Source organism: Mauremys mutica, chromosome 13 (assembly GCF_020497125.1).
Source record: "Mauremys mutica isolate MM-2020 ecotype Southern chromosome 13, ASM2049712v1, whole genome shotgun sequence".
NCBI classification, from domain to species: domain Eukaryota; kingdom Metazoa; phylum Chordata; order Testudines; family Geoemydidae; genus Mauremys; species Mauremys mutica.
This window is the reverse complement of record NC_059084.1, coordinates 23197689-23213809: the sequence shown is the minus strand read 5'-3', so window position 1 is coordinate 23213809 and position 16121 is coordinate 23197689. Positions and strand designations below refer to the sequence as shown.

Sequence of the window (16121 nt, the reverse complement as noted above, 5' to 3'; positions counted from 1 at the left end):
CCTAAAGGATTGGGTCCATAAGCATGTTTGTGCCTTGTAAGTTATAGAAAATAGAGAAAGAAACTCTTTCTTGAGTTGCTCCTGGGTGAAAGTTCAATGCTTAACTCATGCTTAGCAAAAACACATACCTAGCATTATCCTCTCCAGTCTCCTACTGCTAGTTAAGCTTTTCATGGTAGCATAAAGCAACAACATCTTCTAACATCATCTCATCTGACATCTCATCTGACACTCCCAAAAAATAACAGAAGCAATAATAATAATATGGTAATAAAGGATGAAGTTTTATGAAAGATCCCACTTAACTGAAGACTAAAAAGACACCATGCAATTTGAGTAAATTGCTTTTAGCGGGGGACTGCGTGACAATTGAGAAGAAGCATCTGGTCTGCTTCTGTTAAAAATAAATAAATAAAAAGACTTCTATAAATCATAAATTGTTGACTTCAGTTGTGCCAATTTACAACAGCTGAGGATCCGGTCCTATATGCATTTTATTTTCAGGGCCACATTCACAAAAACATATACTAGGTTGAGAGCTACAAAAGAGCGCTGCATATACAAAGTGAGAAATTCTGCCTTCAAATTGGTGCCATGACCTGTACAATGCCCCCTCCCCCCCCCCCAAAAAGGGGGTTTTGCATCTGAGACACAAACACAAAGAGTTTGTCTGATTACCACCTGGATGTGTGCAACAAACTCCAGATAACAATCATGATGCATATTTCACTATGTAACGAGAAAGGGAAATCAGACCCCTAATTAGAATTCCTGTCTGTTTACACATGGAACAACCCATATAATTAAAGTGCCACATATGCAAAGAAAAAAAAATCCCCATTAAGTCACAGTTTCAAGTTAGAGTTGAGCCCATTGCAGAAACTTGGGCCTGATTCTCTTATCACTGGCATCCATATAAACAAGGAGTAAACACACTCCCTTGGAGTCAATGGCATGACAACTAGTGGAAACGAGAGGAGAATCAGGCCCTTTTTAAATCCAGAGATGGATTCAAATTTTTGGCAGGGTTTGGATTTGTGGTTTTGGTACAAAGACCTTCCTGATTTAAGAATTACAGTTCACGGGCCCAGTCCTCAGCTGGTGTAAATCTGCGTAACGTCATGGAAGTGAATGGAACAATGCTGATTTGCACAAGCCGAGGATCTAGAGCCAGCAATGTAAGATTTTTTTACTAGTTTGTGAAAGGAGTCTTGGGGCAGATGTGGAAGGAAGGCACACATCCTCAGATACTACATTCCAGCTAGTTTTCCCCACACTAAGAATACAGAGCTAACAGCCTTGAATAGGCACAGAGAAGGGCACCCATATGTTCAGCTTTCTGGAATGCAAATTGAAGACAGCACTCGGGAGCTAGTAGAAAGATCGAAAAGGACAATCATCTTCTGTCCAGACAGTATAAAAGCAGAAACTAGGCAGGTTCTCCTCTCCCAAAGGAGTTCACAAAAGCCAATAGTTAGCAACACATTGTTTATTTCCACAGTGAGAGCCCCTAGTGCCTCCATGAAAGGTGTCCTGCTAATTACTTACCCGCTTGCTGCTCAGAACATAATGCTAAATTTGAACTATGCTACATATAATTAAACATTTTAACAAAATCAATAGAAGCGGCCTGATGTGGAAATGCATAAATAGATCTCATGCTAATAAATAAAAATCAAACTCTGTGTGTGAGGAAAACTAGGGACTTAAATCCACCATTAACAAAATTCCTCTAAAAAACAACCAGACTAAAACACTGTCATGACAGCCTCACTCTAATATTAAAAATAACTGTATTTATGCAGGCTAAGATAAGAGATCATATCTCATGATTCAGGGCATCAGCTGATCTCCTGCTGGGGTCAGGATAAAGGAATTTTCTCGCCATATGCATCTCGCTGTTCAATTGGTTAGAGGCATTCTGATCATGCTATGCCTTACTCTTGAGTTAGCTGGTACTGACCAGAGTTGGAAACAAACATCAGACTTTATGGAGCAATGATCTGCTTCAGTACAGTAAATTGTATGGTCTTATTCTATACACAAAAGAATGAAGGCCTTTCCATGGCACCACAATTAGGGCCTGATCCTAGAATGTGCTGTGCTCCCTCAACTTCCCTTGAGTTGAAGGGAGTCACAACTTGCAGGGTTGGATCTTTAACATGTTCTGGTCTCAAACAGAGCCACTCAGATCCTACACAGAACTTTCAGCTTGCATTTCCATCTCTCACTTGTGTCCCTCTCTGCTCCCAAATTCATTCGGTTCCATATATCACCACTTCTTGTGACTGAACCAGCCCACTGGCAAATTAACTTCTGTGTTCATTCCCTTTTCATTCTCCTTGGAGTTCGCAGTTGCACATAATACACCATTTGTTCTCTCCACTAGATCTCTCCACTTGGCACCAAGCAGATGTCTACAGCAAACACTTACAGCACTATCATTCTAGTTCACAGTCAACAGTTACAGAAAGAGGCAGCTTTTCCCCCGAAATGCAGCTAGATGTGGCAACTGACTACACTTGTTCCCTTGCAGAGAAACTGGACAGATATTTGGCAGTGTCCTTTTAAAAATCAAAATCGAACTATTAAACTGCAAAGTTTAACTGGCCATAAATTGCAGCAAGGTCTTGTATTTTTCCATGGTAGTTTGGACATGTGAATTTTTTTGAGCTGAGAGAGGTGAAAAGATTGAGGGAAAGAGAGAAGAAGAGAGCACCAGATCAAATGCACCATTGTCAAGATTCCATCAGAACATGCTCCAGGGCACATAGCATATTTGATCATCAAAGCTGCCACTTTACTTCCAGAAGATATGTCACCTGCTTGGTAATAGAATGCACGCTGCTTCCCACTTGTAACAAGGCAAAGAGGAGATATGAGGCTCAGGAAACTTTTATTACCTGTTTGGTCAATTTTGTCATTGATGGGGAAAATCATCCTCTGATATTTAAAGGGATTAAGCCCCAAGGATATGTTATGGTTGAAGCCCCTCGCTTTGGTGAGTGTAGCTGTCAATTCCCAGACACAGAATTTGAGGATAAAGGACCAAAATGAGGAGCATAGAATTCCTGTAACTTAGCCTTATCTCTCCAGTTCACTTGCCAGAGGCTACTGGGCTGGAACAAAAGCAGAGTCTCAAGCACCAACAAAATGCTGAAGTTAATGGACAGTCACTAGAGTGGTTGCCATCCCCACAGGCTTAGCACAATCCAAGACATCAAATAATGCTCAGACAACATCCTGCCATACATAACAAGTCACCTGCTATGCCCACTCACTCTGGGGGCCTCTTGCTGCCAAAAGAATACCTGCAAAGAAGAGTTCTTTGTCATTATACTATGCAGTCTTTTATTTCAAGTGTTTCAGCAAGCCTGAGCACAAAGAAAAGATGTTCTTACGTAAATTAAAGAAATAACGCCCCCGCCCCCCAACATTTATCAACAAATCAGAAAGAAAAAGAAATCCAGGTAATAAGTTCCACTCACTAGCATGCATTAAAAAAAACACGGTTAAAAAAAAATCAGTTTCTGTTGAATAGGAACCTATTTTACAATTATCTACTCTTAAGGGTATATAGAGAGAGAGCGAGCAAGCAAGATGGGGAATGGGTAACTACAGTAAGTAGCCCCATTAATTCTGATTACAGTATAATGTTCAAAAGGAGATTTTAGGCTAATACACTTATGTCTCAGCTGCAGAGAGTTCCATCTAAAATCATTTAATATGCTACTTATAATCTCTTTTGACTACTGGTTATTTACAGCAAATATTTCAGGCTTTTATGTGCATGTGTGAAAAATCAAATATTAATTATATCAATATAAGGATCCTAAATCTTATATTTTAGCATCAACTTTACATACAAAATGTTTTTTCCATTAAATTTTAAAGCGACACCATCCTCTTGAAAGATAATTCTCCTATCCGAAGCCCTTTTAAAACCCATTATTGTTACAACATATGCCTAATGAGTAACAGAGAGATTAGAGAAAAATAATTGTTTTCCCAGTTTGTTCCTTTTTTGTGCACTTGATAGTTCTCTCTACAGCCATTTTCATGAGTTCATTACAGTCATTTTTCCTTCTGTGTGACAGTAACCACAGAAAAATGTTTTTATAGAATATGAAAATGTACTTCCAAACTCTCAAAAGTTGGCAAAGTGACTCTGCAAGGGTCAGCAAGGGAACACCCCCCCCCGCACCCCACCCCAGTGTATTATGGTGGGCTTCCCACACACACACACTTCTGAAGCATCAGAGATGGCCAGAGCTGGAGATGGGACACTGGACGGGGAGGGCCAGGACTCTGAGGTGGCCCCAAGCATTCTGTCTCCCAGTGCTTGGCTGCCTGGTATTTGCTCACATGCTCAGGGTCTAATTTATCACCACATGTGGGGTCAGGAAGGAATTTTACCCCAGATCATATTGACAGTGACCTTGGGGTCAGGTTTCACCTTCCTCTGGGGCAAGGGGTGCAGGGTCACTTTCCAGAATAATCTGGGTATATCTCACTTAATCAATCCGCTGCCATTGCAGGGGCCTCAGGCGTTGGTGCACCTCAGTCCCTCCTATTCTCTGCCTGTGGAATCACAATAGTTTAGTCTTCTGAAGACTGTAACACATTGGTCTAATTCAGGGGTCGGCAACCTATGGCACACGTGCCACCTTTGGCATGCAAGCCGATTTTGCCTGGCACACAGCTGCCAGCGTGCGCGACCAGCTGAGTGAAGCGGGGACGCTTGTTGAGACCCCAGACTGGTGGCAGGCGCGCCCCCCTGGGTTCCCCCTCACCGCGCTCGGGTTCTGCGGCTCCCGGGAGTGCGAGCCGCCAGGGCACAGGGCCCTGAGCCTGCTGCTGGAGGGGCAGTGGAGGCAGCTCACACTCCCGGGAGCTGCAGAGCCCGAGCACGGTGAGGGGGAAGCCGGAGGGTGCATGAGGCCCGCTGCCCGCATGCATCCACTGCAGGAGCCCCCCCCCCGGGGGGGGGCACCGGGCCGCATCCTGGGCAGGCGCACCCCCCGGCTCCCCCCTCACCACGCTCGGGTCTGCAACTCCCAGAAGTGTGAGTCGCTGCTGCCACTGCCCCTCCCGCAGCTCCCTCCGTCTCACTGCCTCAGCACGTGGAGCCAGCGTCTCACCAGCATGGGCCTGGTAAGGGGAATCCCGGGGGGCAGTCAGGGAGCAGGGGGAGGGCTGGATAGGTTGGGAGTTCTGGGGGTCCTGTCAGGGGGTGGGGAGTGGTTGGATGGGGCGTGGGAGTCCCCGGGGGTCTGTCTGGGGGCGGGAGTGTTCATAAGGATTGGGGCAGTCAGGGGACAGGTAGGGGGTAGAGTCCTAGGGGGGCAGTTAGCGTGGGAGGGTCTTAGGAGGGGGCAGTCAGGGGACAAGGAGCAGGGTGGGGTTGGGGGTTCTGACCAGGGCAATCGGGGTGGGAAGTGGGAGGGAGTGGATGGGGGCTAGGGCAGGACTCTTCGCTCTTTTTTGATTGTTGAAATATGGTAACCCTAGGTGAGGGGGAAGCCAGGGGACGCATGGAGGCTGGCGCCCGCATACATCCACTACAGCCTACAGGCGCCCCCGGGGGCGGGAGGGGCGCCGGGCCGAAGCCTGGGCAGGAGGGGGGGGGCGCAGCTGCTCCCCGCTAGCGGTGCCACTGCTGCCTTTGCAGGGCTGCTGCCTCCCTGCACCACACCAGCTCCTCCATGGCCGGGGCTCGCTGCTGCGGCAAGCGGGATGCACTGGCTCTCTGGTGCCTCCAGAAGGTGGCTCCTCCCTGCCAAGCTGCTGCAGTGGCCCAAGCCCGGCAAAGCCAGTGAGTGGACTCGGGGCGGGGGCCACCTGGGTAGGGTTGGGAGGTCTCGCAGGGGGGCTGTGCAGCCTCCAGGGGAGTTCAGGGGGTGGGGAGGGAGAAACCTGGTCTAGAGAGGAGCCCCTGGGCATGGCTGGCCCCCGGGATCTATAAAGGCTTGTTGAGGATTTGCCCCTCAATGAACCGATGCGCAAGGTGGAAGTTTCGCCTAGGTGGCAAAATATCCTTGCACCGGTCCTGCCCCAGGGGGTGCGTGCACCCCAGGTTAAGAACCACTGCACTAAATTGATAAGATCTGCATTTTAATTTAATTTTAAATGAAGCTTCTTAAACATTTTTTAAAACTTGTTTACATACAACAATAGTTTAGACTTACAGAGAGAGAGACCTTCTAAAAACGTTAAAATGTATTACCGGAATGCAAAACCTTAAATTAGAGTGAATAAATGAAGACTCGGCTCACCACTTCTGAAAAGTTGCCAACCCCTGGTCTAATATAAGTTGCTGGGTTTAGTTTTCAGGTGTTGGTGGCCTGGGTTACACAGGAGACCAGACTAGATGATGTGATGGTCCCTTCTGGCCTTAATTTCTGAGACTCAGAGACATGGGTAGTATTGACACTACTTCTAACTTTTGAACTTCACTCTATTTCATGGCAATAGTTTGCCTTTAAATTCCACCTACCCATACACACAGGTGAAGTATCGCCCCTGCCCCTTCACTCTGTGTATAATACACACACACCAGACTTCAGCAGGCATAGATCAGTTGAAGTTGTAACAGTTGCTTCAACTTTTTTTTTTGAAGTAATATTTCAACAATAATAGGTCAAGACTAACTGCCATTTTCTTAAACTCTTGATCTGTGCCATTGTTCCATTCTCCAGGAGCTAACTCACATCCTCCAGCTGGTTACACCCAGTCTCCATATCTGCTGAATACAGGGGATGTGACCCCTTTAACGTTTCTTTTATTAATTTATCTTATCAAAGGAATTGAAAGCCCCTATATCCCATTTCACAGGCTGGCCCTGTGAAGGATCATTACAGCAGTGTCTCTCATTTTTAGGGCCCTACCAAATTCACGGCCATGAAAAATGTATCACGGACTGTGAAATCTGGTCTCCTCCCATGAAATCTGTCTTTTGTGTACTTTTACCCTATCCGATACAGATTTCACAGGCGAGACCATCATTTCTCAAAATGGGGGTCCTGCCCCAAAAGGGAGTTTCAGGGAGGTCGCAGTATTGCCACCCTTACTTCTGTGCTGCCTTCAGAGCTGGGTGGCCAGAGGTGTCAGCTGTTGGCCGGGTCCCGCAGAAGTAAGGGTGGCAATACCATACCATGTCATCCTTAGTTCTGTGCTGCAGCTGGCAGCAGCTCTGCCTTCAGAGCTGGGATCCCAGCCAGCAGCCACTGCCCTCTACCTGCCCAGCTCTGAAGGCAGCGCCGCCACCAGCAGCAGTGCAGACGTAAGGGTAGCAGTACCGCACCCCACCCACAACTCCTTTTTGGGGTCAGGACCCCTACACTTACCACACCTTGAAATTTCAGATTTAAAAAGCTGAAATCATGAAATTTATGATTTTTAAAACCCTATGACCATGAAATTGACCAAAATGGACCATGAATTTGGTAGGGCCTTACTAATTTGGGGTCTTGGGCCTTTTTTTTCTTCCCTCTCTTGCTTTTAGCATCTGAATCTCACTTGGTCTTATAAATTTAGCGTTGTCCTCATATTAATCTGAATTTACAATCCAACTCCATCTGTAAGAGCTCTCGTGGCTGGAAAACTAAACAGGCATAAGTTTCCCTTTCCCCCCAGTAAAATCTAAAAGGAGCATCTCTTCTCTCCTACCCCTTTCCAGTGGCAAAACAGGGAAACTTAAAACCACACATTTTCAGTTTGCAAAATTTGGGTGAAAAAAATTCAAACAAAAAACATTCTTTTGAAACCCGTGGAACAAAAACTCTGAAATATTTACCTAGCTCCACTTCAAGCTACCCAAGGATTGCTGAAAAGCGCACACCCAGTGCCCGGAGAGATCTCTGATCAGAGCACTAAGATGTACATGATCCGACTGAGACCTTTCATAGACGTGCTCATCCCTGATCCTGTTCTTCTCTCCTAAACTATTGCTTTTGTGGCTGACATCAATGACATCCAGCTTGTTCTCCTCTAATTGCAGCTCTGTGCTATGGCTCTGCTCCTACCCAGAAGCGGCTCAGCTCCCGTCTCTCCACTCTCCTTAAGTAATCCTTCCCTCTGGCTGACAGCTTACTGCTGCCAGGCCTGAGCTCACTCAGTTGCCCCCACTTCACCTGTTGTCACTGTCCAATAGGCCAAAAAACACTATCACTCACTTGCCAAGATAGTGCTTGCCATGAGTTTGGGGCATATGGCATTTTCCAGCCTGTAAAGAGTCAGTAAAAAACCATGCAGGGACTTAATTTATTTTGAATATAATTTAGACTTATCAAATGCAGCTGCCATCCTAAAAAGGCTGCCCTGCGGAAAACCAGCCACCGTATCAGTGGTATACGAAACCTTTTTGTATGGCTACATACTGATTGGGAAAGTTTAGATAAGATATTATCCACTTCAATAAAATCCCTTGATGGTTATTTAAAGCAGGGCATTGAATAATCAGTTTTTGATAGGGGATTTATTTAATCAAAAACCTTTCTGAAGTCCATGAAAACAGCTTTCCCTCATTCTGATCAATAATTTGACAAATCATGGATGATTTTGATAAGAATTGTCTTATGGTGCAGTAACTTTCTAAACTCATGCTAAGATAGTCTCGGTCACGCTTCAGTTGGATGCAAGGCCTGCGGTAAAGAAAGTTAGATCATTTGAACTTTGAAAGTTATTTTCCATAGCTTCACATGAAGAGGGAGGGCAGAGTGATTCAGTGGTCCAGAAACAAGACTAGGAGCCTGAGTTCTAAAGCTGACTCTGAGCATGACACTGAAAATCAAGCTATAAGATGTTGCCCAAAGCAGAGGCAATAAGCACCAGCAGCTCCTGTTGGCTTCAGCAAGCTGTGCACGGGCTGAGATTGTGGAAAAGCAGCATCACTTGCCCCATAACCTTAGCAGTGCAGAATACACCACCATCCACAGTCTCAGAAACAACTCTGACGGCTACCCTCTGAAAATCTTGTGGCCCAGTTTCCCTATCTCTGTAGAAGATGCCTATATCAAAGGGGTACTGGAGAGTATTTCACAGGATACCATCAAACTAAGTCACCTTTCTGAAAGTTGTGGATCTATTATACTTACAACCACCACCTATGGTTTCTGCAACAAATATATTAGTGATCATTTTTCAGTTTACATGGTGCACTTGGAAACCAGTTCTGTAGTCAGTTTTGCTATTTGTGCTGTATAGTCATTTAGGACCTGACCACAAAACAGAGCTATTTACATGAACAAAGCCACATACATGTGTAAACGTTTGCTGTTTTCCCATTGCTGAGATGGCCTTGCAAATAGAGGAGCAGAAAACATACACACAAATCAGTACTGACTAAAAAGATGCTCCATCATAAACTGATTTTTTTCATTAGCCAGTTTAAAAAAAAATTGAGTTAAATGGTGTCACTTTCTTCTTTGTTCAGAACAGTCTTGAAAGACTTACTGTATAAGTCTGATGTAATTATCCTAGTAATAAGATATTTGAAGAGGTTGTACCACCCGGTATGAAAAATCGGGATAATGATTTAAATTCTCCAGTCTATTATCTGAGTTACCATTATGAGGATATTATATAAAATCTTCAGATATTGGCTAAGTATCTTCCCTCCCTCCTTAGAGGCAACATTTAGATCATTAGAATCTCTCCAACCTGGTGCTTTTGACAAAGTATAAATGTCATCACTATCAATCTCAACAACCTCTGTATGACAATTAACATTAACGCGGTGACCTTCTCCACAGTTAGATTTCATTAGTAAATTACAACTGGAAAAAAAATAGAGTGACATTGGTTAGCCAAATTGGTCCGATTATCTACATCATCATTCGTGATGTTAGTCAATGCCATATGAAGTAAAGGAAAACCCAGTGATCTGGGGCACAGTACAAGAGATCATTGGGGACAGCACTAGCCTCCCTTCCTCCTCCTCCAGTGAAGTAAGCTTTAATTTAAAGCAAGTGTTCTTTACAGAGATGAAATGCACAAGTTTGCAGATGCTGGTTTTTGTTGCTCCTGCAAAAGTGTGATTGCACCCATTGTTTAAGACACCTAACTTGTGCAAGTTTTTATTTGCAAATACAAATTAGGAAATTACAGGGCAAACCAAGTCTTGCCATGGCACAATCGGAGTTCCTGCATTGGAGAGTTATGGAGACTGTTTCCTTCAGTAGCTCCTGGAAGGCATAAACTACTGCAAAAAGGAGCAGTGAGAAAGCAGGACTGAGTTGTCCATTTCCCCCTCTTCGCCATCATGTTGAGCTGGCTGGACACAAGGGCTCATGTTGTACCTTGTAAGGACTGGTGTAGTATGTGCACTCCCTCTACAGGGCTCAGGAGCTTGAGGGATTATGCCTCCTTGGGAGTGTTGCAGTTCCTGAGTGTACAGGTGTCTGTAGGCAGAAATCTGGGTTTACAGGTCCCAATCACGTGCCAAATCTCAAACTTTGACCTTCATCATTACTAGTGCAACACTAGTTTCCATCTTAGCCCCTTAAGACGATCGATCAGACTGTGATTTGTGCTGAAGACTAGAGAATCTGACAGTGATTCTGGTGTTCAGAGAGTTGCAGGAAGGCAAGAGGATGCGCACAGTGGCACTTGCTGAAATACTGAGTGTGTTGGAATGCTGGCATCAGTATCCTTGTTCTTTCCCTCTATGTGCAACAACTGTGGAAAACCCTCCAACCATCTGCCAGCTCCTGCCTGTCTGACAGATACCATGCAACATCAAACACCTGTGTGCCAGATCTGCACAGTTTGCATGAATGTCACTGCTGATTTGTCTCAAGAAAACACTGCATGCCAAGTGCTTTACATGTCCATTTCAAAGAGAACAGAATATAGTTAGGAAGCTTCCTTTTTCCTTCACGTTGCACTCAACTCCCTACTTTTCCCCATTTGGAGAGGGAAGGAGGGTTGACGAGGGTTGTCATGCTGTGACAGTATGTGATGAATATTAATGCATCAAGACTTAATCCAATCATAGGAAAACATTTGGCCAAATGTAGTTACTGCTTAAAATACTTTAACCCCCCTTGCAGACATCAGGTTGGTTGGTTGGTTTACTTCATCAACATGGATATTTGGAATCAGATATTTTGTACGAGCTCACTAACGTCCACTTGCTATATTACCCTAGTGGAAGGAAGAGAGATACATCCTCTATCAACTTTTCTCCTTTGTTTAAACTATTGCAAGAGACATCTAGAAATTTGCAGATGAAATGTGATCCAAACCTTGAGAAGAAAGCATTATGGAAGGAAGGAACTTACAGTGGGATGCCTAACCCACTCCATTGCTGTGCAACAAGCTTGATTTGCCTTGGCAAGTGACAAATACACAGCATATTCAGAACACCAAGAAAGGGCTCATCTTTCACCAGGAAAGTTAAAACTGGATTACAGAACTGGCCTCCTCCACCCCCTTCTTCAAAATTCCTCCATGCAAACATGAAGGAACAAAGCACAATATCCTGCAACATTCAGATAGCACTAAATGCTGCCACAGGTAAAGAGAGGAGTTATTCAGCCTCCTTGAGTGGAGGACAAAAACGTACCCGTCCCACACTTTGTAACACTTGCCATTAATGCTATTGATTTGTTGGAACTTTTTATTAAGGCAAAGTTACAACAAATCATTATAACATACTACACATTATATAATGATTTGTTGTAACTTTGCTGAATGAACATCAGGTTAATAGTCAAAGAATCTGGCTAAAGATTCTGACTTGCTGGCTGGGTAGTTGGTGAGAAAGCTTTTCAATTACATGGACAGTCCATATTTTACTATAGCACAATTCCATAAGAGGAAATGTCAGATTTTTCCAATAATATGCAATATAAAGTCTAGCTGCTAACTATAAACAACTAAATTAATTGTATGTTCATTCAGATTTGTCCACATCAGGAAGTTTTATGGTGGAGTCCCCATGAATTTAAGGTCTGATTTGATTCTGTAAGTCAAAAGTCATGGTTGATAAATTCAGCTGTGTATAAAATTTCATGCAGAGCAAAACTAGCCATATAGGTATTAGTAGGTGGAGATTTGCACTGTTCTGAAGAAAAAAATAAGTCTGGGGAGGAAATTAAAGACAAAACAAAACAAGACATTTTGAAACAATCACAGAATTACATATTATAAAAATATTTCTGAAGTTTGTACAAAGTGCCGAAAGCTTTCTGTTTTGTGGCTGACACTGCAAAAGTTACCTAAGAGGAAAAGTATGTATTTACTATGCACTTAAGAAATGGAAACATTGATAATCGGCTTGTCTTAGGGTCAATGTGACCCTCAGAGAACTAGTTTGAAAGATTATCATTGGCTTGTCTTCTTCTTATCTTCTTGGGTTTCCCACTAATACCGTGAGTGGGAATGCATTGTAGATGTCTAAACAGCTGCCTGTGCCTATTAAAAGCATGCCACCTGAACAGAAAAATGAATGTAAGAAAAAACACATACCACAATCAATCCATATCCTGAATTCAAAGAGTGCTCCAGACAATACATCAAAAGAGGGGTGGGAGTATTGGCTGTTATTGGGTCAGTAACTCACTGGTGCATAGAAATAAGAGTAGAGCTAGATACAGCTTGCACTGTAATGCAGCTTTGTTCAGGTTTCAGTCACAAAACATTTAAACCAAAACTACAGTGCTGTTTATAAAGCATAAGATTCCCCTACCTGCACATTTTGTTCTTGTCGTCAGTGGAGGCCCAGGGGGCCCCGTGCCCCCTTCACCAGGGCGGGTGAGGAGCACTCTGATCTCATACTCCACATCAGGGTCCAGGTGCCACAGTTTGTAATTTGGGGAGTCTACGATGTGGGTTTCTGCCCAGTTCCCAGTGGTTGTACGGTATTCCACCTCCTTCAGTATTATAGGCCCATCTCCGATGATAGAATTGGCGTTGGGTTTGATCCACAGATAGGTGGCGCCGACAGCCAGCAGTTCAGGGGGCGCAATGGGCGTGGGAGGTTCTGCAAGCAACAAAAAATTAGAAGATGCTTGTGAAATGTGTTAATAATGCTTAACTTGACTGGACTGTAACAATACACCATGTTCAGCAGAAAGGCTGGTCCAAACTCTGCTCTGTTACCCAGGTGCACTTCTCACGAATACGCACCTGACAATACCTTACATGAGATTGAATTCCATGGAACTTGAGCATAATTTGGCTTAATATATTTATTTCTAACTAGGTGCTATAACAGACTCCAGGAGGCAGAAAGTCCTACCCTTTATGGAAAACGAGGAGCCACATAATATGAAAGAAAAATAAGTTTTATCTATTTAGAAATATCCTCACGAAATACAGCTCCTGACCTTAGCCCATCCCATGTACTCATCTCAAAATAGAGAACCCATCTCCTGAGTAATTTACCATAGAGTGATTATTAAAATAAAATACAGTAACTTGAAAAGTTCAACACTGTTCCCACAGTTATTTCCTACTCTAAGAGGAGAAAATGCAATGAATCAAATGGCACTGTATAGCTGTGGGCAAAGACCATGCTTTTATCGGTGACCACTGTATTTAGGAAATTCAAAAGGCCATTTTAACAAGAAGCTGTAGTTTTAAAATTGGATACATTTTTAGACCAAATTTGTTGACAGTGTCTTTAAAAATACAATCGAAAATGTATTTAAATGCCTGAAGGGTCTTTGCTTGTTTAATAGTAACACAAACAGAATGCTGCTGAAGTTCAATGTAACTACATTACAGCTATGGTGGGGCTAAAAGAGAAACTAAGAGAGTGAATTAACGGACTCCATGGTGTTCCAGAGCAAAATATGTTTAACTTCATGAGTGATGGCACTAAAGCCAAGTCTGCGTGAGACTTGAAGACTGCCTTGAAGAAGTCTGAGAAGCATCATCAGGAGGCAGGAACCAGACGGGTGCAGATTACCTCTGTGATAAAAAGGAGAGCAAGTCAGCAAGATGGCTCTCCAGCACCCTTTGATTTAATCCTCAAAAAGTCTACAGGGGCCTGGCAGCCTGCCTCATTTTTTTGTACTATCCCTGTATACATAACACTGGCATATTGGAAGCCACATGAATACCGTATGCCTTGTGGTTTTGAAAACCTGAACTGAAGTGTGCAAGATTCTGAGCGATTTCTTTAATCACATCTGGTCTGTTTTCCACCCCTCTAATTTGGTTTGCCCTCAGCCCAGAGGACACAGAAATTCTCTTTGCTTGTGAAACTAAGGAGACAGACACAGCAGACACCTTTTTTCATAAGGAAAGAAGTCCTATAGAAGTTAGTGACACAGAGCCTTTTAAGTCTTAGAAATAGATTTCTGTAAGAGTTACTCTAAAAACCCTTTTGAATTGACTAGAATGATAAGCTTTCCTCCTGTGATTAGTTAAAGGAATGAATGCCTTGGCTGCAAATCACAGAGGAGCTCAAGAGATATGCATTGATGGGGAATGAGAACAAACATTGGGGTGTGCAGAACATTCCTGCAAGTGTGGAAATGCCCCACTGAACCTTAGGAAGCACCGTAGTCCCCCATTCCATAATTTACAAGGTTCATTGTAGGGGCATGGAGGTTACCCAAAGTCTGAGGAGATCCTGCAATTCACCACTTGAAAGTTTTGATGGAGAAAAAATCCCAACTCCATTGACAAGCCTTCCTAGCCCAGGGGGATTTACTCTGAGCTTAAATTCTGAAGAGCATCAGGGCCTTAGATTAAAAACCCTCTAGCAAGACACCTGGGCCTGGATGCACAAAAGGAATTAGGTGCTTAAGTCTCTGTTTTAGGCACCTAAGGGTATGCCCACACCGCCCGAACAGTGTAATTTTCTATAGCCCCACAAGCCTGAGTGAGCTGACATGGGCCAACCATGAGTGTTTTATTGCAGCGTAGACACCCTAAATCCCAGTTTGGAGACCGCTGTAATGAACAAAACTCCTGCTGAACTCTGCTGGCACCTAGACTCAGCTGACACCAGCTTTTCAGGGTACAAGTTCCCTCAGTGCCTATGTTTCTGCCTCTGGACATGTGCGCTGCTGCTTCCCTCTAGGCACCCAGATACCTATCTTCCACTTAAGCCACAAAGTGATTCACAAACCAGGGGAAGACAGGCATTTGGCCACCTAAGTCATGTGCGGGGCCCAATCCTATAGGTGCCCTCTGGGCACAGCTACCGGGTAGGGCCCCTCAGATGAGTTCACACAAAACAGCTGAAGGAAGGGAGAAGGAGGATGTCCCTCAGAACGTTTAGTACATATGGGCACCCTAACCACTTGGCTGAAATTTATGAGGGAGGTCCTCCTCCTCCTCCTCCTCCTCCCTCATGGCTTCTTGTTAAAATGGTGTAGATCAGTGGTTTTCAACCTTTTTTTCATTTGGGGACCCTAAAATTTTCAAATGGAGGGGCAGACCCCTTTGAAAATCTTAGACAGTGTGTGGATCCTCAAGTGTCCATGGACCTTCCCCTTCTGGTCAGCATCTCCCATTAGCTAGCCTAGGAGGGCTCCCTGCCTAGCATACTTGCTTTTGTGATTTGCAGACTAAGGCGCCTGTCTCTCCCCATTCATTGTAGAGGAGCCTAGGTGCCTGAGTTTGGCTTTGTGAAGTACAGCAATTTTCTAGGTGTTTAACTCCTTTTGTGCATCCAAGCCCTTGTCTGTAAAGCAAGTAGAACTAGCATGGTGATACATAAATAAGTAATAAAGAGCTGAACAAATAATCTAATGAATAAGTAATTCAGTAAATTCCAGCCCTATTTGTGGTTTGTTAGCGTAAGATAATTTTCTCCGATTAATCCATTATTCAAAGTTACTCAACAAAATTTATGGTGAATGTTATTTACTCTGTGGCTTGCTATTCAAAGTCTGAGCTGTGTTGCTTCATTGGGATCAACCATAGAAATCACACTATTTGTTCCCTGGAAGAATGAGCAACTCTTATCATCACAATTCTAATTGGAGTTGTAGATATCCCCCAAAAGCAAACAAAACAGTGTGAGCCATAGTTTGTTTAAAATTCAAACAAATGTTTGCAAATTTAGTTTTTGCCCCTTTCTCCAAACTCCAGCCAGAAACTTTTTAGTGTCAAAAACCTAGTGGCTTACATTAGGGACGTCTCCAAATCTATTTTCAAAA

General features: G+C 43.8%; 1 protein-coding gene across 6 annotated transcripts in view; it reads right to left on the bottom strand.

Annotated features, from left to right (window-relative positions):
• Positions 1 to 16121, bottom strand: part of PTPRT (protein tyrosine phosphatase receptor type T) — a 709404-nt gene that overhangs the window by 360024 nt on the left and 333259 nt on the right. For all 6 annotated transcript variants that reach the window (XM_044985246.1, XM_044985247.1, XM_044985248.1 and 3 more), the window contains one exon: positions 12692 to 12985. In XM_044985246.1, the coding sequence (XP_044841181.1) occupies positions 12692 to 12985 (294 nt within the window). The remainder of the gene's footprint in view (positions 1 to 12691; positions 12986 to 16121) is intronic.